The sequence below is a fragment of the Somniosus microcephalus genome, chromosome 3 (genome assembly GCF_052327205.1).
Source record: "Somniosus microcephalus isolate GS21.2 chromosome 3, FLI_Smic_1.0, whole genome shotgun sequence".
NCBI classification, from domain to species: Eukaryota; Metazoa; Chordata; class Chondrichthyes; order Squaliformes; family Somniosidae; genus Somniosus; species Somniosus microcephalus.
This window is the reverse complement of record NC_140989.1, coordinates 365,592,285-365,617,719: the sequence shown is the minus strand read 5'-3', so window position 1 is coordinate 365,617,719 and position 25,435 is coordinate 365,592,285. Positions and strand designations below refer to the sequence as shown.

General features: G+C 48.2%; 1 protein-coding gene across 8 annotated transcripts in view; it reads left to right on the top strand.

The window, feature by feature from the left end:
* The window catches only part of LOC147122402 (mucolipin-3-like), an 88,500-nt gene extending 65,810 nt beyond the window's left edge, over window positions 1-22,690 (top strand). For 6 of the 8 annotated variants that reach the window (XM_085983538.1, XM_085983537.1, XM_085983540.1 and 3 more), the window contains exons 8-14: window positions 1,478-1,590; window positions 1,690-1,839; window positions 4,792-4,893; window positions 4,994-5,116; window positions 6,801-7,007; window positions 15,364-15,491; window positions 21,490-22,690. In XM_085983538.1, coding sequence (XP_085839664.1) covers window positions 1,478-1,590; window positions 1,690-1,839; window positions 4,792-4,893; window positions 4,994-5,116; window positions 6,801-7,007; window positions 15,364-15,491; window positions 21,490-21,496 — 830 coding nt within the window. In that variant the 3' untranslated portion in view covers window positions 21,497-22,690. Of the gene's footprint in view, window positions 1-1,477; window positions 1,591-1,689; window positions 1,840-4,791; window positions 4,894-4,993; window positions 5,117-6,800; window positions 7,008-8,080; window positions 8,730-15,363; window positions 15,496-21,489 lie in introns of those variants that run through there. The other 2 variants (XM_085983534.1, XM_085983536.1) reach the window with 2 other exon arrangements.
* The last annotated feature ends 2,745 nt before the right edge of the window (window positions 22,691-25,435 follow it).

Below are 25,435 nucleotides of genomic sequence, written 5' to 3'. Positions count from 1 at the left end.
TGTACACCAAGGTCCCTCTGACCCTCTGTACTTCCTAGGGTCCTACCACTCATTGTGTATTCCCTTGCCTTATTTGTCCGTCCAAAATGCATCACCTCGCACTTTTCCGGGTTAAATTCCATTTGCCACTTTTCCGCCCATCTGACCAACCCGTTAATATTGTCCTGTAGCCTGAGGCTTTCCTCCTCGCAATTTACCACCCCACCAATTTTCGTGTCATCCGCGAACTTACTGATCATACCCTTTACATTCTCATCCAAATCATTAATGTAGATCACAAACAGCAAGGGACCCAGCACCGATCCCTGAGGTACCCCACTGGACACTGGCTTCCAGTCACAAAAGCAACCTTCGACCATCACCCTCTGCCTCCTGCCACTCAGCCAGTTTAGGATCCAACGCGCCAAGGCCCCCTGGATCCCATGGGCTCTTACCTTCTTGACCAGTCTCCTATGCGGGACCTTGGCCACATTGCAGCCATGTCTCCTTAATGGCTATTAGCTCAAACCTGTTCATTTCTATCTGCGCTATTAATTCATTTATTTTGTTGCGAATGCTTCGTGCATTCAGATATAGTGCCTTTAGCTTTGACTTATTTCTATTTTTCCCTGATGTCACCTTAGTCACTGATGCCCTATTACCTTTGTTACTCTCTCTGTCCCTTCCTGACCCACTCTGCTTATTTTTACCCAAAACTCTACTCTGCTCTAGAGCCTTGACATTTCTCTCGCTGCTTTTAAATTTACTCTTTCCTGAATCCTCCCCCCCCCCCCCCCAATCCCCCCTTCATTAGTTTAAAGCCTTGTCTACTGCCCTAGTGATTGATTTCCCCAGGACACTGGTTCCAGCCCGGTTTAAGTGAAGCCCGTCCCAACGGAACAGCTCCCTCTTTCCCCAGTACTGGTGCCAGTGCCCCATGAAGCAAAACCCCTGCCTCCCACACCACTCTTTGAGCCACACATTTAACCTTCTAATCTGTTTGTCCCTATGCTAATTGGCACGTGGCTCAGGTAACAATCCAGAGATTATTACCTTTTTTGAGATTCTGCTTTTTAATTTGGAACCCCAACTCCTCACACTCACTAAACAGAACCTCATTCCTAGTTCTACCTATATTATTGGTTCCTACATGGACCACGACCAGTTTAAGTGGAGCTGTCAGTCTCTCTGTCAGTGGCACCCATTGAAACTCAATAGAGCCCTTTAAGAAAGCATTAAATATCACAACTGGGGGGGCCTTTAGGGTCTTTCTGGATAGTTGAGCTACAGTGGTCCGAATGGCCTTCCTCGTAACGTAAACATCTTGTGAATGGTAAATGTGCCGATTGTAAAATGACAAGGTGTCCACTAGATGGTGCACGAGAACTGCTTTCCCTCAACAACTGAAAAGGTCAATTGCAAACTGTGACTCACTTTGAATTGACACAATATTTGCTTTGGTAAATTTTTTTTAAATTTGCTTTTCTTTTTCTCCCAGTACAAAGGAACACTCACTACATGATGATCTTTGACGGCCTTATTGTTGCGATCTGTTTGATCTCGTTGATTCTCTGCACCCGATCTGTTGTAAATGGAGCAAAGCTGCAACATGTATGTATTGTGTTCAATACAGGCGATGGTTTTATTTTGTTTAATTCTGCGGATAAAGCTAACTTTTTCAGTCATTGCTGCTGCTTCCACTCTCTCTAGGAATTTGTGTGCTTTTTCTCACACCACTACAATAAAAGTGTGGCCTGGTCCGACCGCTTGGAGTTTGTGAACGGCTGGTATATCTTGATCATCATTAGCGACTTGCTGACGATCACTGGATCTATCCTAAAAATGGAAATCGAAGTCAAGGTAAGGGAACAGAACCAGACACTTTAGTCTGCGTGGTGAGTGAATGTGGGACAATCCCCAGGTTGGGGAGTCTAGAACCAGGGGGTCACAGTCTCTGGATAAGGGGTCGGCCATTTAGGACTGAGCTGAGGAGAAATTCCTTCACTCCTAGGGTGATGAATCTTTGGAATTCTCTACCCCAGAGGGCTGTGGATGGTCAATCGTTGAGTACAGGAAACTCTCGTTTTAAACGGCACCTAAATATCTGGAATTCTCTATTAACCGGCAAAACTCATACTCCGAAAACAACACCTCAATAACCGGCAATGTTGTAGAGTCCGAGTCCGAGTCTCCCGTGGTGGCCGAGTTAGTCAGTGGGGGTAGTTCTCCAAACTGCCACTACTCTGCTTCTTGGCGCTGTCGGAAGTCCGAACACCTCAATAACAGGAGTCTGACTCTCCCACGCTGCCACCATCTTCCACCATCCATTTAACACAACATTCTGTAGGTGAGTACCCAATTACTGTATACTGCACATTTCTTGATTTTTTTAAAATTTTTGTTTGTTAAAAATAGCCTCGGTAGATAACCCTCTCCGTCATCCGGAATTTTTAATCAACCAGCACCATCCCGGTCCCGTCGGTGCCGGATACCAAAGAGTTTCCTGTATATTCAAGGCTGAGATCGATAGTTTTTTGGATACTTGAGAGAGATGGGGGATCGGGCGAGAAAGTGGAGTTGAGGTCGAAGATCAGCCATGATCTTATTAAATGACAGCAGGCTCGAGGGGCCGAATGGCCGACTCCTGCTCCTATTTCTTGGGTTGGGGGGGAATTGGGTTGATTTGCTACTCTCGTTAGCGCGCCCCCCCGGGGACACTAACTGGGCACAAATCCCCTAGCACGCGGGCGTGGCGCCGCTGGCGTCTCCCCTGAAATTCAGCAGGCGGTTGGTGGCGCCCTGTGACACTGCGCCGTCGCCGATGACGTCATTGCCGTGTGCAGTGCCTCGCTCGCACCCCAGCCGCAAACTTCCCTTGCGCCCCTGATCTATCGCCGGACGATATGTGCGACAGGGTCAGGAGGGCGTCTACGCGGCGGCGGCGCTAGTTTAAAGGGCAGGTGTCGGGCGGCCATTTTATTTTGGCCGACTGCCAGCTCCTGCCCCCTTCCCCTTTTTTTTTCTTCGGGGTGCCGGCCTTGATCGCTCAGCCCGGCGCTCCTCTTGAATGTCGGGATGCATTCCCGGCACCTTGCTCCCCGGTGGTCCAGCAGGGCCCCGGTGTGCACTGCGCTAGGCCCCTCCTCTCTTTAATCAGGGGAGGGTGGCCTGCAATGACGTGGTGCTACGTGCCGACGCGCCTGGCGCTGTTGCACGTAGCGCCACGATCTTTAGTTGTAACGCCTCAAGAAGGAGGTGGAGTGCTTGCAGTAGCTCCCCACCTCCTACTTGGGGCGCTACTACTGAATTCCCGGCGGAGGGGCGCTAACTTTTTCGGGCGCTAAAATTAGCGCCCCAATAGGGCCGCCACCCAATTTTTGCCCCATTGTGTTCTTGACCTGTACCGTTACTGGGGCTTAATCTGATGCTACATATAATGAATAGTGTCTTAAAGTATTTGCAGAAGCCTTGCAGCAAATGCCCATTGCTCTCCCCTTGAGAGGAACCAAATTGAGCGGCGGAGCTGCCATCTGTAGAAAGTCCTCTGGTCAGCAGAGATCGACATTTGAAGTGTAATCCACCGAGAGCTGCTGACCAGCCGGTTTGTTGAAGTGGAGCAACACGTCTAGAGCACAGCACAGAAGGAGGCCATTCACCCTGGCAACCCCTGTCCAGCAGTTGGCCACATCGTGCCTGGAGAAAATCCTCCTGAAATCTGGCCTAAATTCACTTTTCACAAACTTCAGTCTGTTGAAACCTGCTCCTGAGGGAGTTACAGCTCAGATCATAGAATCATATACTAGCACAGCACAGGAGGCCATTCAGCCCATCGAGTCTGTGCCGGCTCTTTGAAAGAGCTCTCCAATCAGTCCCACTCCCCCCTGCTCTTTCCCCACAGCCCTGTAATTTTTTTCCTTTTCAAGTATTTATCCAATGCCCTTTGGAAAGTTACTATTGAATCTGCTTCCACCACCCTTTCAGGCAGCGCGTTCCAGATCACAACTCGCTGCGTTTATAAAAAAATAAAAAAAATAAAAAACTTTTTTCCCCCCCCCCCCCCCCCCCCCCCATCACCAACATTCATAGAACAGTACAGCCCAGAAGGAGGCCATTTGGCCCATCGAGTCTGTGCTGGCTCTTTCACAGAGCAATCCAGTCAGTCCCACTCCCCCGCTCTTTCCCTACATCCCTGCAATTTTATCTCCTTTAACTATTTATCCAATTCCCTTTTGAAGCTTCTATTGAATCTGTATCCACCACCCTATCAGGCAGTGCGTTCCAAATCCTAACCACTCGCTGCGTAATAAAGTTTTTCCTCATGTCGCCTCTGGTTCTTTTGCCAACCCCTTAAATCTGTGCCCTCTGGTTATCGACCCTTCAGCCATTTGAAACCGTTTTGCCAAATTATCTTAAATCTGTGTCCTCTGGTTATCCCCCCCCTCCCCCACCTGTCCGTGCAAACAGTTTCTCCTTATTTACTCTACCAAAACCCTTTACCATTTTGAACGCCTTTTATTAAATCTCCCCTTAACCCCGTCCCCAGCTCAGAATAGCACTCCCTATTGCCCGTTGTGCTGCTTTTCTTCAATGCCAGTTCCCACACCAGCTATCCTGTAGCTTCTCTGAATGAGATTGCAATTCTTGCCGAACGCCTCTGTTCTGCAGACCCATCCAAATTGTGCCATTTGTTCAACTCCAGTCTCCCGGGCATTCCCTTGCGGTTGACCTTTGAGTTGCTTAATGTCCAGCTGCACCACAGCTGCCCCTAACTACAGTTGCACAAGATCAAACTTTGGTTTTCCTTTCTTGCAGAGTTTAGCATCTTACGACGTTTGCAGCATATTATTGGGAACGTCCACCTTGCTGGTTTGGGTCGGAGTCATCCGATACTTGGGCTTTTTCGAAAAGTACAACGTAAGAATTGGCGACGTTCTCTGGCGTTTTGGCTTTCTTTTGAAGATCTCCTGCCTGGTTTTATTTTGTAGTTTTGACTTTTTTTTTCTTTTTCTCGCAGGTTCTTATTTTAACACTTCGAGCAGCCTTTCCCAACGTCATTCGATTTTGCTGCTGTGCGTCTATGATTTACCTGGGCTACTGCTTCTGTGGGTGGATTGTGCTTGGACCCTACCATCAAAAGGTGGGCAGAAAGGAGCACCTTTGGGGAAACTCAACCGGTCTAGCTCGGCTGTGGCTCTTTGAAAGAGCAATGGTGCTCAGTCCCGCGTCCCCTGCTTTTTGTCCGTAACTAAGTTCCTCATTCACAAAGAACCCGACCAACTCCCTTTTATAAAATAATTTATTTGTGAAATCGGCTTCCACCACCTTTTCCGGTCCAGCGTTCCAGATCCCGACAACTCTCGTGAGTGATATATTTCTCAAGGCTAAAGGGGTCAAGGGGTATGGGGAGAAGGCAGGGACCGGGTACTGAATTTGGATGATCAGCCATGATAGCATTGAATGGCGGAGCAGGCTTGAGGGGCCGAATGGCCTACTCCTGCTCCTATCTTCTATGTTTCTATGAAAACATTTCTCCTCCTCTAGACCTTGTGCCAATGATTTAAATTCTCTGACCTCCGGTTATTGACCCACTCGCCAGAGGGAATAGTTTAGCTCCATCAAAACCTCGATTAGGTCACCTCCTAACCTTCTCTGTTCCAAGGAGAACAGTCCTAACTTTTCCAGCCTCATCCCTGGGAACATCCTGGCAAACCTCCTCTGTACCCTTTCTAAGGCCTTTACATCGGTCCTGAAGCGTGTGGCCTAGAGTTGTCCACAATACTCCAGCTGAGGCCTAACCAGTGAATTATAAAGTTCTAGCGTGATCTCTGCTTTTATTTTATTTTTTTCGTTCACGGGATGTGGGCGTCGCTGGCGAGGTCAGCATTTATTGCCCATCCCTAATTGCCCTTGAGAAGGTGGTGGTGAGCCGCCTTGAACCGCTGCAGTCCGTGTGGTGAAGGTACTCCCACAGTGCTGTTAGGGAGGGAGTTCCAGAATTTTGACCCAGCGACGATGAAGGAACGGCCGATATGCTTCCAAGTCAGGATGGTGTGTGGCTTGGAGGTGGTGGTGTTCCCGTGCGTCTGCTGCCCTCATCCTCCTTGTCCTTCTAGGTGGAAGAGGTCGCGGGTTTGGGAGGTGCTGCCGAAGAAGCCTTGGCGAGTTGCTGCAGTGCACCTTGTAGATGGTACACACTGCAGCCATGGTGCGCCGGTGGTGGAGGGAGTGAACGTTTAAGGTGGTGGATGGGGTGCCAAACAAGTGGGCTGCTTTGTCCTGGATGGTGTCGAGCTTCTTGAGTGTTGTTGGAGCTGCACTCATCCAGGCAAGTGGAGAGTATTCCATCACACTCCTGACTTGTGCCTTGTAGATGGTGGAAAGGCTTTGGATTTTAAAAGGGGATTTTATATTCTATGCCTCTCTATTCATAAACCCAAGTAACCCATTTGAACCACCTCGTCAACTTGCCCTGCCACCTTTAAGGATTTGTGTATCTGGACACCAAGGTCTCAATGCTCATCTACACTTTCCATGACCAGGAGCAAATCTCTCGCTTATATGCCCTGGAATTGTGGCTGACAGAATTGTTGGGATTTTCTTAAGGTAATAACCAACCTTCCCTTAAAGCTACGTGACCTCGTGGCGCTCTGCAGGTCCCGAGCAGCCGGTGAGCCGGCTTGTAAATGGGCAAACTGCGCAAGCGCGGAATTTTGAATGGTTCGCACGGGCCAAAAAGAATTAGAGGGAACTTTGGTCATAACAATCCTGCCTCGACAAACCGAGAATAACTGTGCGTCTGGTCTTTCTCTCTCTCTCACCAGTTTCGATCTTTGAATGTGGTCTCGGAGTGCCTCTTCTCCCTGATCAACGGTGATGACATGTTTGCAACCTTTGCAGCAATGCAGGATAAAAGCTACGTGGTCTGGCTGTTCAGCAGGATCTACCTGTCCACCTTCATCAGTCTCTTCATTTACATGGTGCTCAGCCTCTTTATTGCCGTCATTACTGACACTTATGAAACGATTAAGGTAAGGAGTCCTACTGCCAGTAGATGTTCTCGGTGGCTGGAACCAACTCTTTGGGACAGAGCCATTCACAATGGTCAGTTTGCTTACCTGCTGAGTGAGATGTATGTTTAAATGCATCAGTGGAAACTTTTTTTTTGAGTGAATTTAGATGTATGGAGGCTGCATGAAGCTCAACTGCTGAATACTGGTGTACGGTAGTGCAGTGGTTATGCTACTGAACTCCCTCCATGGCCTCGCCCCTCCCTATCTCTGTAACCTCCTTGTGATATCCAAGTGGTAAGGTCAAGAACTGAGATAAGTGAGACTTCAGGAACCAAAACTCAACTGTTTAGTTATATGATGTAGCAGAGAACATAGCTCTTACAGGCTGCCAGCAAGATACACAATTCTTACTGTGCAATCACAAGATGGAGGATTCACCTCCGAGTCATACCCACAATGCCACATTACCTTAATAACTGGAGTAACAGGACATTACCTTAATACTGGTAAATGTGATCCCTTAATATTTGTCTCCATCTGGTGGATAACTTAAACATTACATCCCAGATTACTATACTCCTCCAGCCCTCCGAGATCTCTGCGCTCCTCTAATTCTGGCCTCTTGTGCATCCCCGATTTTGATCGCTCCACCATTGGTGGCCGTGCCTTCAGCTGCCTGGGCCCCAAGCTCTGGAATTCCCTCCCTAAACCTCTCTCTCTCTCTCTCTCTCTCTCTCTCTCTCTCTCTCTCTCTCTCTCTCTCTCTCTCTCTCTCTCCTCCTTTAAGACACTCACTCCTTAAAACTGACCTCTTTGACCAACCACCTGTCCTAATGTCTCCTTATTTGGCTCGATGACAAATTTTGTTTTATAATCGCTCCAGTGAAGCTCCTTGGGATGTTTTACTAGTTAAAGGCTCTATATAAATGCATGTAGTAGGTGGTTCAAATCCCCACCACGGCAGTTTAAGAATTATGAATTCAATGAAAAATAAAAATCTAGAAATAAAAAAGAAAGCTGGTATCAATAAAAGTGACCATGAAGCTGTCTGATATTTTAAAAACCCAACTGGTTCACTCATGTCCTTTTAGGGAAGGAAGCCTTACCAGGTCTGGGCCAATATGTGACTCCAAACCCACACCAACGTGGCTGACTCTGAACTGCCTGATGAAGTGGCCGAGCGAGCCACACAGTCGTATCAAACCAAGGGCAACTGGGGATGGGCAATAAATGCCGGCCTTGCCAGCGACCCCCACATCCCGAGAATGAAGAATGCTTTGTACAGACTGTTCCCTTGGTGCAAGGACAGACTCGGCATTGTCACAACTGTTACAGTGAAAGATCTGAATGGGAAACCAGAGAGTATCGGTGCTTGTATTTCTGTGACATGCCTTGCGGCATCACTTTATGTTCAAGGTGCTACATGAGTGGTGGGTAATGGGGCGGAGCCAAGACCTTTCTGAAGCTGAATTGGTAGAAAGGTTTCCCCATTAACCCCCTTATTTTTTAATAAACATTAGTAAAATAATGTGTCCCTGACCATTTTGTGCATTACCTGGTGATGTAGTTTATGACACATTTTACTTTGTCAAAAGCATCAAGTACAAGGCCCAATAATACACCAAAGGCGTAAAATAATGGCATCTTCTCCCATGACTTGCTGTGACACCATACGAACATTTTTTAAAATTTGTTCCTTGGATCTGGATGTTGCTGGCATGACCGGCATTTATTGCCCATCCCTAGTTGCCCTTGAGAAGGTGGCGGTGAGCCGCCTTCTTGAACCGCTGCAGTCCGTGTGGTGAAGGTGCTCCCACAGTGCTGTTAGGGAGGGAGTTCGAGGATTTTGACCCAGCGACGATGAAGGATCGACGATATATTTCCAAGTCAGGATGGTGTGTGACTTGGAGGGGAACTTGGAGGTGGTGGTGTTCCCATGCGCTTGCTGCCCCTTGTCCTTCTAGGCGGTACAGGTTGCAGGTTTGGGAGGTGCTGCCGAAGAAGCCTTGGCGAGTTGCTGCAGTGTATCTTGTAGATGGTATACACTGCAGCCACGGTGCGTCGGTGGTGGAGGGAGTGAATGTTTAAGGTGGTGGATGTTACGTCCGTGTATAATAAGAAACGGACTGCGGAGAACAGTACAACAGGTGTTTACTCAACGTGGCTCAAACTGCAACTGAACTGTACAGATCAGTACTCAGTGTTATATACAGGTGTGGTCACTGCCGGTACTACAGTATACATGAGCTGTAAGAAGTAGTTCCCCCCTTAAAGGTACATACATTACAATTCCTCCCCTTTTAGGTTAACAGTACCATAACACTCATTTAACAATTAAATATCAAACTAATTACAATTAACACTGGGTCCCTGGGATCCCTTGCAGGACTTGTTCCATTGCCTTCTGCCAAATAGCCGGAGCTGATGCTACCCCGAATACCAGCCGGTTGTATTGGTAGAGACCTTTATGGGTGTTGATTGTGAGGTATTTTTTTGATGCTTCTTCTACCTCCATTTGCAGATACGCCTGGGCCAGATCAATCTTAGTGAAGCGTTTCCCTCCAGATAGCGAGACGAAAATATCTTCAATCCGCGGAAGTGGATATTGCACGGTGTGAAGGACCGGGTTCACTGTTACCTTAAAGTCCCCACAGATGCGAACCTTCCTTGGTTCCCCAGGCGTGCTGCTCAACGACTTTTTCATCACAGGGACGATGGGTGTAGCCCACTCGCTCCAGTCTACCTTGGACAGTACACCTGAACGTTCCAGACTCTCCAGCTCTGCTTCGACGGCTGGGTGGATCGCATAAGGTACCGGTCTGGCCTTAAAAAAATTTTGGGCTTGCGTTTTCTTCAATTTTAATCGTCGCTGTCATGCCTTTTAGTGTTCCGAGTCCTTGCTGGAACACTTCTTTTGCGTCAGTTAGGATCTTTGACAGTTGCCCAGGTGTGACGTCGTCATCCTTTTTGTCGGCCACAGTCAGTGCCTGTATGGAATGCCAATCCAGTTGTATTTTCCGGATCCATTCATGTCCCAGTAATGGTGGTCCTCCATCTTTCAATACATACAGGTCTAGTTTTGGTGTTTCCTTACCGTTCTATATAACGGTCACCCTTATTTTTCCTTTGGGGTAGACTTTTTGCCCCGTGTATGTCTTCAAAATAATTTTTGTGTTTCTCAAGGGTATGTGTGAGAATAGCCGCTCGTAGTCCCGTCGGTTTATGACTGTTAGAGCTGATCCTGTGTCCAATTCCATCTTTACCTGGACTCCTGCTATCTTGAGAGTGACCCAAATGGTTCGGTGATCCTCCGTTGTGATCACATTATGTAGTTTCAGACAACTCAGTTCCCTGCTTTCGGAGTCGTTATCACTCTTTTGTTCGTCTGAACTATTCTCCGTTATTTTATGTACCTTCTTGTACTTCCCTTTGGTCGGTTTCTTATTGCTGGTTTTCTTTCCCGACCTGCAGACTCGTGCTATGTGTCCTACTTTTCCACACTGTCTGCACACTGTCTTTGAACCAGCAATCATTCTGGTCGTGTGTTGTTCTGCCGCAGCGATAGCACTTCTCTGTTCCATATGACATTTCGTTTGTGCCATATTCTTGCGGTCTCTGTTGTATCTCTGCAGCGCCCCGTGCTGCTGCTTCATATACCGCAATGCTGAAAGCCTTTTCCAGCGTAAGGTCCTTTTCAGATAAAAGCCGTTTCTGGGTTCCTTCACTTTGAAGCCCACACACAAACTTGTCCCTTAAGGTATCTGCCAGTCCCGCTCCAAACTGGCAATGTTTCAATAGTTTGCGCAGTTCTGTTAAATAATCAGCATTGCTTTTGTGGTGTATGTGCCTTTAAGAGCCCCTGTGTACTGTAATGCCGGTAGTGGCCACTCGGGCTATATAAGCCTGTATAGTGTCTTGTGTCTGTTAGTTCACCTCCAGACTTTGTCCAGTAAACACCTGTAAACCAACTCCTGCATTCCGTGTCTTCATTAACACACGGATACAACAGCTTTCATCCTTATGCTGGTTCCGTTTGTGAAACTTGAATCTTTCTGCTATCAGCAGCGGTGTGGGGTTTAAATGTTCCTGTAGTATCGTTACTATGACTTCAAAACTCTCTTCCATTGGCTTCGTTGGGGTTACTAGATTTCATAATAAACCATACGTCTTTGCACCCATTAAATTTAACAATACTGACGCTTTCTTGTCATCTGACACCTCATTTGCCTTGCAGTACACCTCTATTCGTTCGACATATGTAGTCCAATCTTCGACTTCATTGTCAAATGCGGTGATACTGCCACTCTTCGGCATTTTGGGTGTGGTTTAAAATGGCGTCTCCCAATGGCTTAAAATGGCGTCTCCCGCGCTTTCCTTCCTCCCTCCCCGCCCCCCCCCCCCCCCCCGCTGCTGCCGACGCTGCTCCCGGCGGTTCTCGTGGCAATGGCGGCGCCTCGCGGGTTTCTGCGCGATTCTCCTGCGCTTTTGCCAACGCCACTCTCGGCGGTCCTCGTGGCAATGGCGGCGCCTCGCGGGTTTCTGCGCGTCTCTCTCTCCCTCTCTCCGACGCTGCTCGGCCCCTGAACACCGGCTGCGCCCTGTGCGCTCTGCTCTCTCTCTCTCTCTCTCTCTCTCTCTCTCTCTCTCTCTCTCTCTCTCTCCTCGTCGATGCTGCTCGGCCCTTTGCTGTGCCGCTCGGTCGGGCTCTAGCCCGCCGCCGTCCGGGAAGGGTCTGCGCACTACCTGTTGCCAGCCCGTTTCGCTGGACCACCTCGACTGGAAAGCCAAGCCTGGCTCTCGACAGCCTCCCCCGCAATTCTCGAGTCTCTGCTGGATGACTGGGTGGTTGCCCGTGATCGACGCCCGAGTCTCTGGCCTTGACCTCCAATCCACTGATCTCCAGGAACGAATCCCCGGGAGGTGATGCAGAGTTGCAGGTAGGTTCGAACCTGCCTCGTCGCCAATGTTACGTCCGTGTATATAATAAGAAACGGGCTGTGGAGAATGGTACAACAGGTGTTTACTCAACGTGGCTCAAACTGCAACTGAACTGCACAGATCAGTACTCAGTGTTATATACAGGTGTGGTCACTGCCGGTACTACAGTATATATGAGCTGTAAAAAGTAGTCCCCCCCCCTCCTCCCTTAAAGGTACATACATTACAGTGGATGGGGTGTCAATCAAGTGGGCTGCTTTGTCCTGGATGGCGTCGAGCTTCTCACAGAAAGTCACAGAAATCACACAATGCAGATAGAGGCCATTTCGGCCCATCGAGCCTGCACCGACACATATCCCACCCTATCCCCGTAACCCCACGTATTTAATCCCCCTAACACTAAGGGTCAATTTATCATAGCCAATCAACCTAACCCGCACATCTTTGGACTGTGGGAGGAAACCGGAGCACCTGGAGAAAACCCACGCAAACACGGGGAGAATGTGCAAACTCCACACAGTCACCCGAGGCCGGATTCGAACCCGGGTCCCTGGCGCTGTGAGGCAACAGTGCTAACCACTATGCCACCGTGTTGTTGGAGCTGCACTCATCCAGGCAAGTGGAGAGTATTCCATCACACTCCTTACTTGTGCCTTGCAGATGGTGGAAAGGCTTTGGGGAGTCAGGAGGTGAGACACTCGCCACAGAATACCCAGCCTCTGACCTGCTCTTGAACAATGACGAACAGGTAAAGACCTTCTGGTCCATCCAGCCTGTCTCCCACAATTCCAATACCTTGTGTATCACAACATGTACATTCTCCACCCCACCCCAAACCATGTGATCTCCTGGGAGAGGCGAAAAACCAGATTTAAAAAAAAAAAACCAGGCCAATTTGGGGGGAAAAAAATCTGGGAAATTCCCCTCCAACCCATCTGGGTGGTGGAAACTAGTCCAGGAGATCACTCTGGCCCTGAACTCCCTGCAAGATCACCTTCTGTAAGAGGTGATCGCCGCCGCAGCCAGAAACAGGCCCAGCTCTCGCTCGAAGGGATTCAGCGAGTCCGCGTCCCCCTCACGAGACGGCAGCCTGTTCCAGAGATCTGCTATTCTCAGGGAAAAGAGCCACCTCTTGACATCTAATCTAGATCTAGGCTTGTACAATTTAAATTTGTGACCCCCCTGGTTATGTGGAGGGATTTGCAAGAGTGTACATCCCAAAGTCAGGGTTTTTTCTTCCCTAAAGCAGCTTCTATCTTGGGCATTTTGTATAAGGAGTTTGCAGCTGTAACATTTTTGGGTTCTTATCGCATTGGAGGACTGTTCAGTTTAACTTTTGTGGTTTAGAACAATGTATGTGTTCTGTCTTTATATCTGACATAAGAAAACTACGAGGCACTTGGTCTGAGTATTAAACAAGGCTTCAATCAACTGTTTTCCAACATGGAGATCTAGTTGTGTCCTTCACGAGTTCCTGTTAAAGAATGTCCTGAGCAAGCTGGGCCCATGCCGGAGTATTTATACTCTCCCTGGACAGCGCCACCAGCAGGCCGCCCAGTATCATTTCATAAGTCATTTCGACATGAATGACAAGATTCATGTCAATATCCGTTCTGCAAGCTAGACCACTTGAACCACATTACTTCACTTTGACTGCTCTTTGGATTGATCTGATTATAGACGGGAAGAATTTGATCTGATTATAGACAGGAAGGATCAAGAGAAATAAAAAAGTAAAACGCTGCGGATGCTGGAAATCTGAAATAGAAACAAAGTGCTGGGAAGACTCAGCAGGTCAGGCAGCATCCACGGAGCGAGAAACCGAGTTAACGTTTCAGGTCGATGACCTTTCGTCAGAACTGGAAAAAATTAGAGATGTAACAGGGTTTAAGTAAGTGCAGGGGCAGGGAAAGGGGGGAGGCGAGGAAAGAACCAAAGGGAAGGTCTGTGATGGGGTGGAAGGCAGGAGAGATTAAATGACAAAAGGGATGATGGTGCGAGGCAGAAGGAGATGGTAATGGGACAAGTAAAGAAACAAAAGATGGGTGTAGATGAGGTGTAAATGGGAATGGCAGAATTATCAACAAGAAAAATGGGGACAGAGATTGTGTTCTGAATTTTTTTTTTATTATTCATTCATGCAATGTGGGTGTCGCTCGCAAAGCCAGCATTTATTGCTCATCCATAATTGCCCTGGAGAAGGCAGTACTTCTCTTGTAGTGATTTGTTACAACGGAGTGTCTCACTGAGCCATTTCAGAGGGCAGTTAAGAGTCAACCACACTGCTGTGGGCCTGGAGTCAAATATAGGCCAGACCAGGTAAGGACGGCAGATTTCCTTCCCTAAAGGACATTAGTGAACCAGATGGGTTTTTACCACAATCATGGTCCCCATTACTGATACTAGCTTTTTATTCCAGATTTATTTAATTAACTGAATCTAAGGGCATGAAATTTGGTAACGACCCGTTTGGGGTGATATTCTAGTTAAGGCCCGGCACGGAAGTACCGCACTGACCGCTAAATTCGGCTTACTGCCCCGCAGAGGAATTGGAGCGCAATCTCGGGCGCTCCGTTTCCTGCTGGGGCGGTAACCGAGGCGATGTCGGGGCGCGTTCGGCAGCGGAGGTTCCGTGGAACGCCGCCATGTTTCAACACCCTTCCCCTTCAGTTAAAGGGGAGGAGCCGCTGCGCATGCTGCAGGGCCTCCAATGGCTGCAACTAGGCCACCAGGGCAGCGGGGTGCCGCAGCGCAGCACCAAGACGCAGTGCACCAGCTGCCCGATGGCGGCCAGGGCCATGCCATGGCCCACCACGGAGGGCCGCCCTGGAGGTCGGCCAAAAAAAAAGAGAAGGATGGCTTGGGTTGTGGCCGCACCTCCCCTCTAAATACTGCCCCACGGGCGTCAGCCTCACGGTGCGCAGCCGAATTACTGCCGCGGCGGGGCACTAAGGGGTCACGGTCGATAAGCCCTTTGCGCCCCATTAGCACCCCCCCCCCCCCCCCCCGGAGGCGCTAACGGCAGGTGCAAAAGAGCCGAATTTCTAGCCATAAATTCCCCAGCTGCCATGCCATGGCGAGTATTTGAACTCGTCTCTGGATCATTAGTCCAGGCCTCTGGCCAATGCCCAGTGACATTACCACTATGCTAGCGCACCCATTGTTGAATGCCGCGTTGAGTCCAGAAGGCTGTAAAATGCCTATTCGAAAGATGAGTTGCTATTTCTCAAGGCTACGTTGAGCTTCATTGGAACAGCGTGGAAGACCGAGGTCGGAGTGGGAGTGGAGCAGAGTTTTAAGAGAAGCTTCTTTCATTTATCTTGTCTTCTGGGTTGAAGAAACCATTAATTTTTTTTTTTGTTCAACAATGAGCCTAATAAATTGTTCTGAACACCCCGATACGGAACAGTGCTTACTATTGTGCTTTTTCCTTCAGCTTTATCAGCGGGATGGCTTCCCTCAGACTGACTTGCATGCTTTTATAGCCGAGTGTGAAGATTTGCCAGATTCTGGCAGGTATAGAGTGGAGGAGATGTCAATATCTCTCTACTGCTGTTGCAGCAGGTGAGTATTTGAAAGACAGCAACCCTAGCACATAAACGCTGAACCTTTTATAAATCACTGGTGAGGCCCCAGCTGGAGTATTGTGGCCTATGTTGAGTGCCCCACTTTAGGAAGGATGTCAAGGCCTTGGAGAGGGTGCAGAGGAGATTTACCAGAATGGTTCCAGGGATGAGGGACTTCAGTTATGTGGAGGGACTGGATGACAAAAGCGATAGAGAAAGGAAAAAAGAAAGACTTGCATTTCTATAGCGCCTTTCATGACCAACGGGCGTCTCAAAGCGCTTTACAGCCAATGAAGTACTTTTGGCGTGTAGTCACTGTTGAATGTGGGAAGTAAATGATGCAGAAAAAGAGTGCATATGAGAGATGTCAGGTCGAGAATACAGCTGAGAACTATGCTGAATATAGAAAGTGAAAAAGAAAATAAGAGGGGCATAGAGAGGACATGAGAATAGAATGGCAGCCAACATAAAAGGTAATCCAAAAGTCTTCGATAGGCATATAAATAGTTAAATAGGTAGTAAGAGGAGGGGTGGGGCCGATTAGGGACAGGAAACTGAGAGTAGTGGTGAACTGTTGTTTTTCGGACTGGAGGAAGGTATACAGTGGTGTTCCCCAGGGGTCGGTGCTAGGACCACTGCTTTTCTTTGTGTATTAATGATTTGGACTTTGGTGTACAGGGCACAATTTCAAAATTTGCAGATGAGACAAAACTTGGAAGTATAGTGAACAGTGAGGAGGAGAGAGAGACTTCAGGAAGACATAGACAGGCTGGTGGAATGGGCGGACACGTGGCAGATGAAATATAACGCAGAAAAGTGCGAAGTGATACATTTTGGTAGAAAGAATGAGGAGAGGAAATATAAACTAAAGAGTACAATTCTAAAGGGGGTGCATGAACAGAGAGACCTGGGGGTATATGTGCACAAATCGTTGAAGGTGGCAGGGCAGGTTGAGAAAGCGGTTAATAAAGTTTACGGGATCCTGGGCTTCATGAATAGAGTACAAAAGCGTGGAAATTATGATGAACCTTTATAAAACACTGGTTCGGCCTCAACTAGAATATTGTATCCAATTCTGGACACCGCACTTGAGAAAGGATGTGAAGGCCTTAGCGTGGGTGCAGAAAAGATTTACAAGAATGATTCCAGGAATGAGGGACTTCGGTTACGTGGATAGACTGGAGAAGCTGGGATTGTTTTCCTTACAGCAGAGAAGATTGAGAGGAGATTTGATAGCGGTGTTCAAAATCATGAGGGGTCTGGACAGATTAGATAGAGAGAAACTGTCCCCATTGGCGGAAGGGTCGAGAACCAGAGGACACAGATTTAAGGTGATTGGCAAAAGAACCAAAGGCGACATGAGGAAAAACGTTTTTACACAGCGAGTGGTTAAGATCTGGAATGCGCTGCCTGAAAGGGTGGTGGAGGCAGATTCAATCACGGCTTTCAAAAGGGAGTTGGATAAGTACCTGAAAGAGAATTTTTTGCAGGGCTACGGGGGAGTGGGACTAGCTGAAGTGCTATTGCAGAGAGCCGGCACGGGCCAAATGGCCTCCTACTATGTTGTAACCATTCTATGATTCTAAGCAGGGGTTGTTCTCCTTTGAGCAGCGAAGGTTAAGGGGAGATTTGATGGAGGTGTTCAAAATCATGATAGGTTTTGATAGAGTAAATAAGGGGAAACTGTGTCCAGTGGCAGGAAGGTCGGTAACCAGAGGACACAGATTGAAGGGAATTGGCAAAAGAACCAGAGGCGACAAGAAAAAAATGTTTACGCAGCAAGTTAGGATCCAGAATGCGCTGCCTGAAAGGGTGCTGGAAGCAGACTCTAATAACTCAATATTTAATAAATAATTGAAGGGAAAACATTTCAGGACTATGGGGAAAGAGCAGGGGGAGTGGGACTAATTGGAGAACTCTTTCAAAGAGCCGGCACAGGCACGATGGGCCGAATGGCCTCCTCCTGTGCTTTATGACTCCATGAACCCACCTCAGCGGACACATGTGTGAATGATCGAAGCCCTGTGGAGCTGGGCCTTGCAGTAAACCAGGCAGAGTGAACCCAATTTGGTCAGTAAGGGTAGCTAGCAAAGCGACTGCAGATTGGGTGACATTTTGCAGGCCAACTTGAATCAGACTTTGCACAGGTAGAAAACAGAAGTCCAACCAGGAAAAACAAAACCCAGGCTTCCTGCTGCAGATCACTTTTTTCTTCCATGGTAACAAGGCCACTTGGGGCCGATTGAGGCTTCTATATCTCAGGTGAGGTCCAGATCACCGCCCAGGCACTTATTCGTATACACAGGATATACGGCACAGAAACAGGCCATTCGGCCCAACCAGTCCATGCCGGCGTTTATGCTCCACACGAGCCTCCTCCCGTCTTTCCTCATCTAAATCAATCAGCATAACCCTCTATTCCCTTCTCCCTCATGTTTATCTAACTTCCTCTTAAACGTATCTGTGCTATTCGCCTCAACCACTCCCTCAGGTAGCGAGTTCCACATTCTCACCACTCTCTGGGTGAAGAAGTTTCTTCTGAATATATAACTCAGCAAAATCAGGGGATGGGGTTGAGTGGGGTGGGTGATTGGGGGTAGAAGGTAATACAAGAGAAACTTTGATTTACCCTTTTCAGGAAAATGAACCATGAGCTCGTTGGACACCCTTGAGCTGTTTCTCAAACCACTTATTCAGGCTTGGAGGTTTAAAGCCCATACAACAAACATTTCTATTTATATAGGACCTTTCACAAAGTAAAATGTCCCAAGGCGCTTCACAGGGGCGATTATGAAACAAAGTTTGACACCGAGTCACACAAGGAGATATTGGGACAGGTCAAAGGAGCATCTTAAAGGAGGAAATCGAGGCGGAGAGGTTCAGGGAGGGAATTCCAGAGCTTGGGGTCTAGACAGCTGAAGGCATGGCCATCAATGGTGGAATGATGAAAATCGGGGATGCGCAAGAGGTTAGAATTGGAGGAGCGCAGAGATCTCGGAGGGTTGTAGGGTTGGAGGAGGTTACCGAGATAGGGAGGGATTTGAAAATGTGGAGGAAACTTTTAAAATCTAGGTGTTGCCGGACCGGGAGCTTCTGTAGGTCAGCAAGCATGGGGTGATGGGTGAACGGGACTCGGTGCGAGTTAGGACACGGGCAGCAGAGTTTTGGATGAGCTTCAGTTTATGGAGGGTGGAAGATAGGCGGTTGGCCAGGAGAACATTGGCATAGATGAGTCTAGAGGTGACGGGCATGGATGAGGGTTTCGGCAGCAGGTGAGGAGGTGGATTCGGGCGATGTTACGGAGGTGGAAGTAGGCGGTCTTGGTGATGGAGAGGATGTGTGGTCAGAAGCTCATCTCCGGTTCATACTTCAAATGACTTGAGCAGGGCCGGTGGGGAGGGGGGACGGTCCTAGAAATTTGATTGCAGGGGTACACAGTGTACGCACCTGTTCACGTGCTGAAGGTACACTGTCACTCTGTCTGACCCTAGCAAGCACCAGGGCAAAGACTGGCACCGCGTCTGAGGTAAGGCTAGAGGAGCTGGTCTTCATGTCATAAATCATCGGCCACAAGTGTGCAGGAGCTAGGATAAGGGGGGGCAGGAGCGGGGTGGGGGAATAAGATGCCACAGGTGCCAGTGTGCCGGAGGATGACTTTGCGTATTTAGTTGTGGCGCAGACTCCGAGGGCCCAAGCTACCAAAGGAGGCTGATGGGAGGACCGGTTCGAGCATCGAGTCCAGCTCCAACTTGTGTCGAGGCTTCGTGCAAAGCATGGAGACCATTCTGCTCCAACATGGAGCGAGTGGTCAGCCACATGAGTGCGATAGTGACGCCTGCCAAGATGGAGCCTGTGCTCAAAGCTCTGATGGCAGCTCGCACAATGGCTACCATCTTGGCCCTGGCGACCAGTGTTGACCGGGGCTTTCGGAGCATTACATCACTCCTCCACACTGCTCTCACACAGAGCAGCAGCAATGCGGAGGCGCCGTCCCAGGAGAGAGTGGCCTTGGTTCTGTGGGAGGGGCACCTGCTGTCTTGTCTCTGGACAACAGCTCCCTCGCCACCCACTTCACCAGTGCCCTAGTTTGAGCTACACTCCTTCAGAATTTACCTCATTAAAAAAAACAGCCCCTTCCAAGTTTACTAGAAACCTCATGTTGCATAAAATGTAAAATATTTAAGTCTTAAAAAATGGCACCTTGTCATCAAAATTGCAACGTGATACATCTGTGCGGCTGTTGTTTAAGAAGGAACTGCAAGGGTGATTTTCTTGAGTGCGTACTGAAACCTCTGCCCAGCGGAATTCTCCTTCAGCCCGGCAACCCTCCGAGATCTCTGGGCTCCTCCAATTCTGGCCTCTTGTCCATCCCCGATTTTAATCGCACCACCATCGGCGGCCGTGCCTTCAGCTGCCTGGGCCCTAAGCTCTGGAATTCCCTCCCTAAACCTCTCCGCCTCTCTACCTCTCCTCCTTTTTAAGACGCTCCTTAAAACCTACCTCACCTGTCCTAATATCTCACGTGGCTCGGTGTCAGCTTGTGTTTGATATCGGTCCTTGGACTCCAGCTATTCACAATATATATTAATGATCTAGACAAGGGAACTAGATGTAATATCTCCAAATTTGCAGATGACACAAAGCTGGGTGGACGTGTGTGCTGTGAGGAGGATGCCAAGAAACTCCAGTATGATTTGGACAGGTTGGGTGATTGGGCAGAAGCATGGCAGATGCAATATAACGTGGATAAATGTGAGGTTATCCACTTTGGTGTCAAAAACAGGAGGGCAGATTATTATCTGAATGGCAATAGATTGGGAGAAGGGGAAGTGCAATGAGACCTGGGTGTCCTTGTGCACCAGTCGCTGAAGGTAAGCATGCAGGTGCAGCAGGCGGTTAAGAAGGCAAATGGTATGTTCGCCTTCATAGCGAGAGGGTTTGAGTACAGGAACAAAGATGTCTTGCTACAGTTGTACAGGGCCTTGGTGAGACCACACCTTGAGTGTTGTGTGCAGTTTTGGTTGCCTTATCTGAGGAAGGATATTCTTGCCATGGAAGGAGTTCAGCGAAGATCCACCAGGCTGATACCTGGGATGGCAGGAATGACGTACGAGGAGAGATTGGGTCGATTGGGCTTGTACTCTCTGGAATTTAGAAGAATGAGAGGGGATCTCACTGAAACTTTTAAAATTCTGGCAGGACTGGACAGACTAGATGCAGGGAGGATGTTCCCGATGGTCAGGGAATCCAGAACCAGGGGTCATAGTCTAAGGATAAGGGGTAGGCCTTTTAGGACAGAAATGAGGAATTTCTTCACCCAGAGAGTGGTGAACCTGTGGAATTCTCTACCACAGAAGGCAGTGGAGGCCAATTCATTAAATATATTCAAGAAGGAGTTGGATATATTTCTTAAGGCTAAAGGGATCAAGGGGTATGGGGAGAAAGCAGGAACAGGGTACTGAATTTGGATGATCAGCCATGATCTCATTGAATGGCGGAGCAGGCTCGAGGGGCCGAATGGCCTACTCCTGCTCCTATCTTCTATGTTTCTATGTTTAATCGCTCCTGTGAAGCACCTTGGGATGTTGTACTGCGTGAAAGATGCTCTATAAATGCAAGTTGTTGTTGCTGCCAGTACATGTTGGAAAGTCGTAATAATTCACTGATGTGCGAAGGTGGTTGGTGAGGTTGTTCACTACTAGGGGGAGGAAATTAGGTCTATAGGTCTTGATCCACTGAGAACCTGCAGATCCACTTTTTAGAGTTGACGAGGAATATGGCTTTGATGGCATTCTGTGCTGTACACAGTGTTGTCGCCTCCTGTTCCTGCCGCTATGTTACAAGACTTGCATGATGGTAAATAATTTACGACTGCATCCTGTAGGTCAATGCTGACTGTTTCACGACACCACGTAGACCGCACATTTGAAATGTAAGTACCATTGCGTGTTGGTTTTTCCTTCAAGATTGTTTGTTTGTATTTCTTTGTTTTATAGGTCTTGACATAGGAACAGGAGTGTAGGCCCTTCAGCCCCTTGAGTCTGTTCTGACAAAATGGAGAGTGGCCGACATAACTGATTGGATTGGAATGGTGGTTGCGGGTGTTTATCTTCATTTCAGTTGGACGGGGGCTGACTTGTTTGTCTGCTACGAGGACAATCTGTCTAATTTGTGACTGGATATTCAGCTGAGAAGATATGATGTGCTGCCTGGGAGAAATACCAATTTCTGTGGATTTGCATTTTATGTAACATAAGAGGTCTGAGACTACAGATAAGATTGTCTAATGGTACAGAGTTAGGCCTATAAGGCTAGGCCTGTATAGAGGTGCCATGATTGTCATAATAGGCCCCGTGTCATCCTGTAGGTACAACCGTCAAGCCAGTCTGCCATTAAGACCTGGACTTTGTTGCGACTCTGGCCTAAATGTGTACGTTTTGTGGTCTTTTTTTAAAGCAGACGTATCCAATGGGCCTTCATTTGGGAATTCAAGCTTGCCTCTAGGCTAGCTGTAATTACGCCATAGAGCTACAATTACGGTTGTCATTCAGGCCCTTCCACGAGAACTGTAGCCAGGAGTTATTCAGGCATCGCCAGCAGCTGGCTTTGTGGCAAAAGATGTTCCACTTGGTTCAATACCTGTCTGCACCTAAAATTTAATCTCCAACTTGGAGAGGTGAGGCAAAATACAGTTAACGTTGGAAATAAAATCCAGGCGCTGGAGATACTTGGGAGGCCCCCCACGAGTGTCCGAGTAGAGCAGAGGCAGGTCCACGCTGGGTGGAGGCCCTCCATTGACCAGTTTCTGTTTTTATTTCCACTTGTTCCCCGTGTTTGTGGCTGTCATTTGATTCACGCACAGAAGCCTGGATTTTCTGACGGGCATTATTTTAATGCCTTCAAATAAAGCTGATTGGGTGGGTGGGTGGGGTGGGGGGGGGGGGGCGGATTCAGGAAATTGTGTCTGAATATTTGCTCCCGATCATGTCGTGAACCAAAATGTTGTGCCTGAACTAGCTAAAAAGTGAGTTAATCTGCAGCCAGCATTAGACCTTTTTTAATAGGTTAACCATTTAGATTATCAAAATGTAATATATGCTCAATAAATCTTAATTGCAAATGAAGAATGTTGCTGATGTAAGACAGAAAGAGGCTTATTTATTTTGGAAGTGAAATAAATTGAATAATCTTCTCGTCTGCTTGGTGTCCTCCCTTGCTCATTCTGTTGTATCTTTTTGAAATTTTTGAAGCATTTCAAGGAATGAACATTCATATACTTTCCATATCCCATTTGTGACATATGTGGAACTCTAACGAGTTGCGGGAATCGGCGCTCAAGCACCAATCTGCGTTCCTCCAATTCTGGTCTCTTGTCCATCACACACCCCCCACAGCCAACTTCCTTCGTCCCATCATTGACGGTCGTTCCTTCAGCTGCCTAGGCCTTAAGCTCTGGAATTCCCTCCCCAAACCTCTCCGCCTCCTTCTTTAAGACGTTCCTTAAAACCTACATCTTCGACTATCTTTTGACCTAGTGTGTGCCACTGTTCCTTGCTGTGTGCTGGTATTAACATTGCATCAAAAACACCCTTCCATTTACACAAATATATCGAGATGTCGATTTTAATTTCCTTTTTTTAGATCTGCCACATAAACAATACATTAAATTACAAACTAAATTTTCCACTGGCTGAGGTGCCATGATGTAACAGATGGCAAGTTGCTGTAGCTCTTCGAACCTGGGGAGACAGGCATGGCCCAGAAATTCGGGTCCCCACACATGAGTACGCGCTGGGTACTCACGCGTAGGCCCAACAAAAGTGCCGGTTTCGTGCATGCGCTGCACATGCGCGGGAAACCGGAACTTCCGTTCCCTTGAAAGAAGGGGTTGACGGGTGGAACGCTTGCACCGGAGAGGCAGCGCGTGTGCATCGAACTTCTGTTTTTTTTACAGGTTTCTCCGGGAGGGTAAGTCTACAGCAGTTACACTTTTAAAAAGCAGTCGCAAGGCCTGCTTTTAACAAGGTAAGTGGTGAATTAATTAAAATTAAAACATTTTTTCCACAGGTTTATTATTTTTTAAATACTTTAAAGAAATGTAAGTTTACTTTTAGCCGTTAGAAAATGTAATTAATTTTTTCAAAAATTTAAATTATTGTTTAAAATAGTTATTTCATGTAATTTATCGTTATTTTAAAATTGTGATTTTAAAAAATTTATTTCATGTTTTGGGGCTTATAGTATTTATAGGTTTGAAAGCTCTTCCTGTCAAACTTATGAATGAAGCATTCCCTGCTACCATTGGCTCTCCATGGCCCACGTGATCCCAGGGGATGCTGCGAACTAACTGCGCCCCTGGGATACGCAAGCACTGCGCGCCGGCAGTTGGAGCAGGCTCAGGATCGGAATCCCACGCGGGCCCACAGCTCAACGGCCGGCGCGCTAGGTAAGTGCAGGTCGGAGGCTTGCACCCGTGGGAAGCCTCCAACCCGAATTTCTGGGCCATGGTGTGAGCTGGAGGATCCCACGGGCAAGTTAAGACACTCTGCTAATATTTGCAATAAGAATCCCAAGAAAACATTTTGATGCAAAATAAGGCTTCCTATTTCAGTATAAAGTACATTAGAAAGCCTTGATGTATAGATAATATCGAGCAGCCATGATCTAATCACGCAATCTCAAGAAGGTCGTGGGTTCAAGTCCCACGCCACACGCTTGAGCATTGCATTTCTATAGCGCCTTTCCCGACCTCCGGACGTCCCAAGGTGCTTTACAGCCAATGAAGTACTTCCTCCCACCTCCAACAGCCCTGCCCCTAACCTCTCGCCATTGGTCACCTGACACGCCCATCCTCACGTGCCCCGCCATCCCACAGCCAATTGGAAAGCGAACAGACTCTTCGTTATCAGAATTGGATGAATTTTGACTGTCAAACAGCCTTTTTACCCCTATCTCAGATATCTTTATTACAAATAGTGTTCAAAGAATTATTGTTTAAAAATTTCACTTTGGGCTAAAAATTTGTTTCCTTAGCGCCTGCCATTAATGCCTCCGGGGGGCGCTAACGGGGCGCGAAGGGCTTATTGGGTGGGGGTGGAAAAATCGCCTCCCGAGAAATTCGGTGGGGCACGGCTGAGGCGCCGCGGTCTGCCGCGCTGCCAGCGATGACATCATCGCCGTGCACCACGACCCCTTAGCGCCCTGTGACAGAAATTCGGCTGCGCCCGTGAGGCTGCTGCAGGCGATGTCGGCGCTAGCCTCGCGGGTCGGGAACCGGGCCGACGACCGCTCGTGGGGCGGTATTTAAAGGGGAGGTGCAGCCGCGACCCACGACGCCGTTTTCTTTTTTTGGCCAAACACCAGGTCGGCCCTCCATGGTGGTCCTTGCCGCCATCGTGCAGCCCAGCACCGCCAAATTTAGCGGCGGGGGGGGAAACTTCCTCGCCAGACGCTAAATGCCCGGCTGGGCGTGACCAAATTTCGCGCCCAATATTGCCATTATGAGTTTACCGGGTGTCACGAATCTTACCATTCATCTAGAAATGGCTCATGAGATAACACTGGGCGGCCAGCTGGTGGCGCCGTCCAGGGAAAGTCTAAATACTCGGGCATAGGCCCAGCTTGCTCAGGATGTTTCTGTAACCAGGAACTAGTGATGTAACTAGAATCTCATGGTTGTGAAAAAGTTGATTAAAGCCTTGTTTTATACTCAAACCAAGTGCTCAGTAGTTTTCTTACGTTACCGGGTTTGTCCTAGAGATTAGTTTTTAATTCCTGAAGACTCCAAGGCAATCCTGGAGGGCTGATAGAAGCTTACCTCTGAACTGCGTTCCTGCGCACAGATCTGCTGTAACCACTCGTTTAAATACAATATGATGACTCTCACTATTTACTAATGCTGCCCCTTGTACATTGGAGCTGAACACGATCAAATCCCATCGC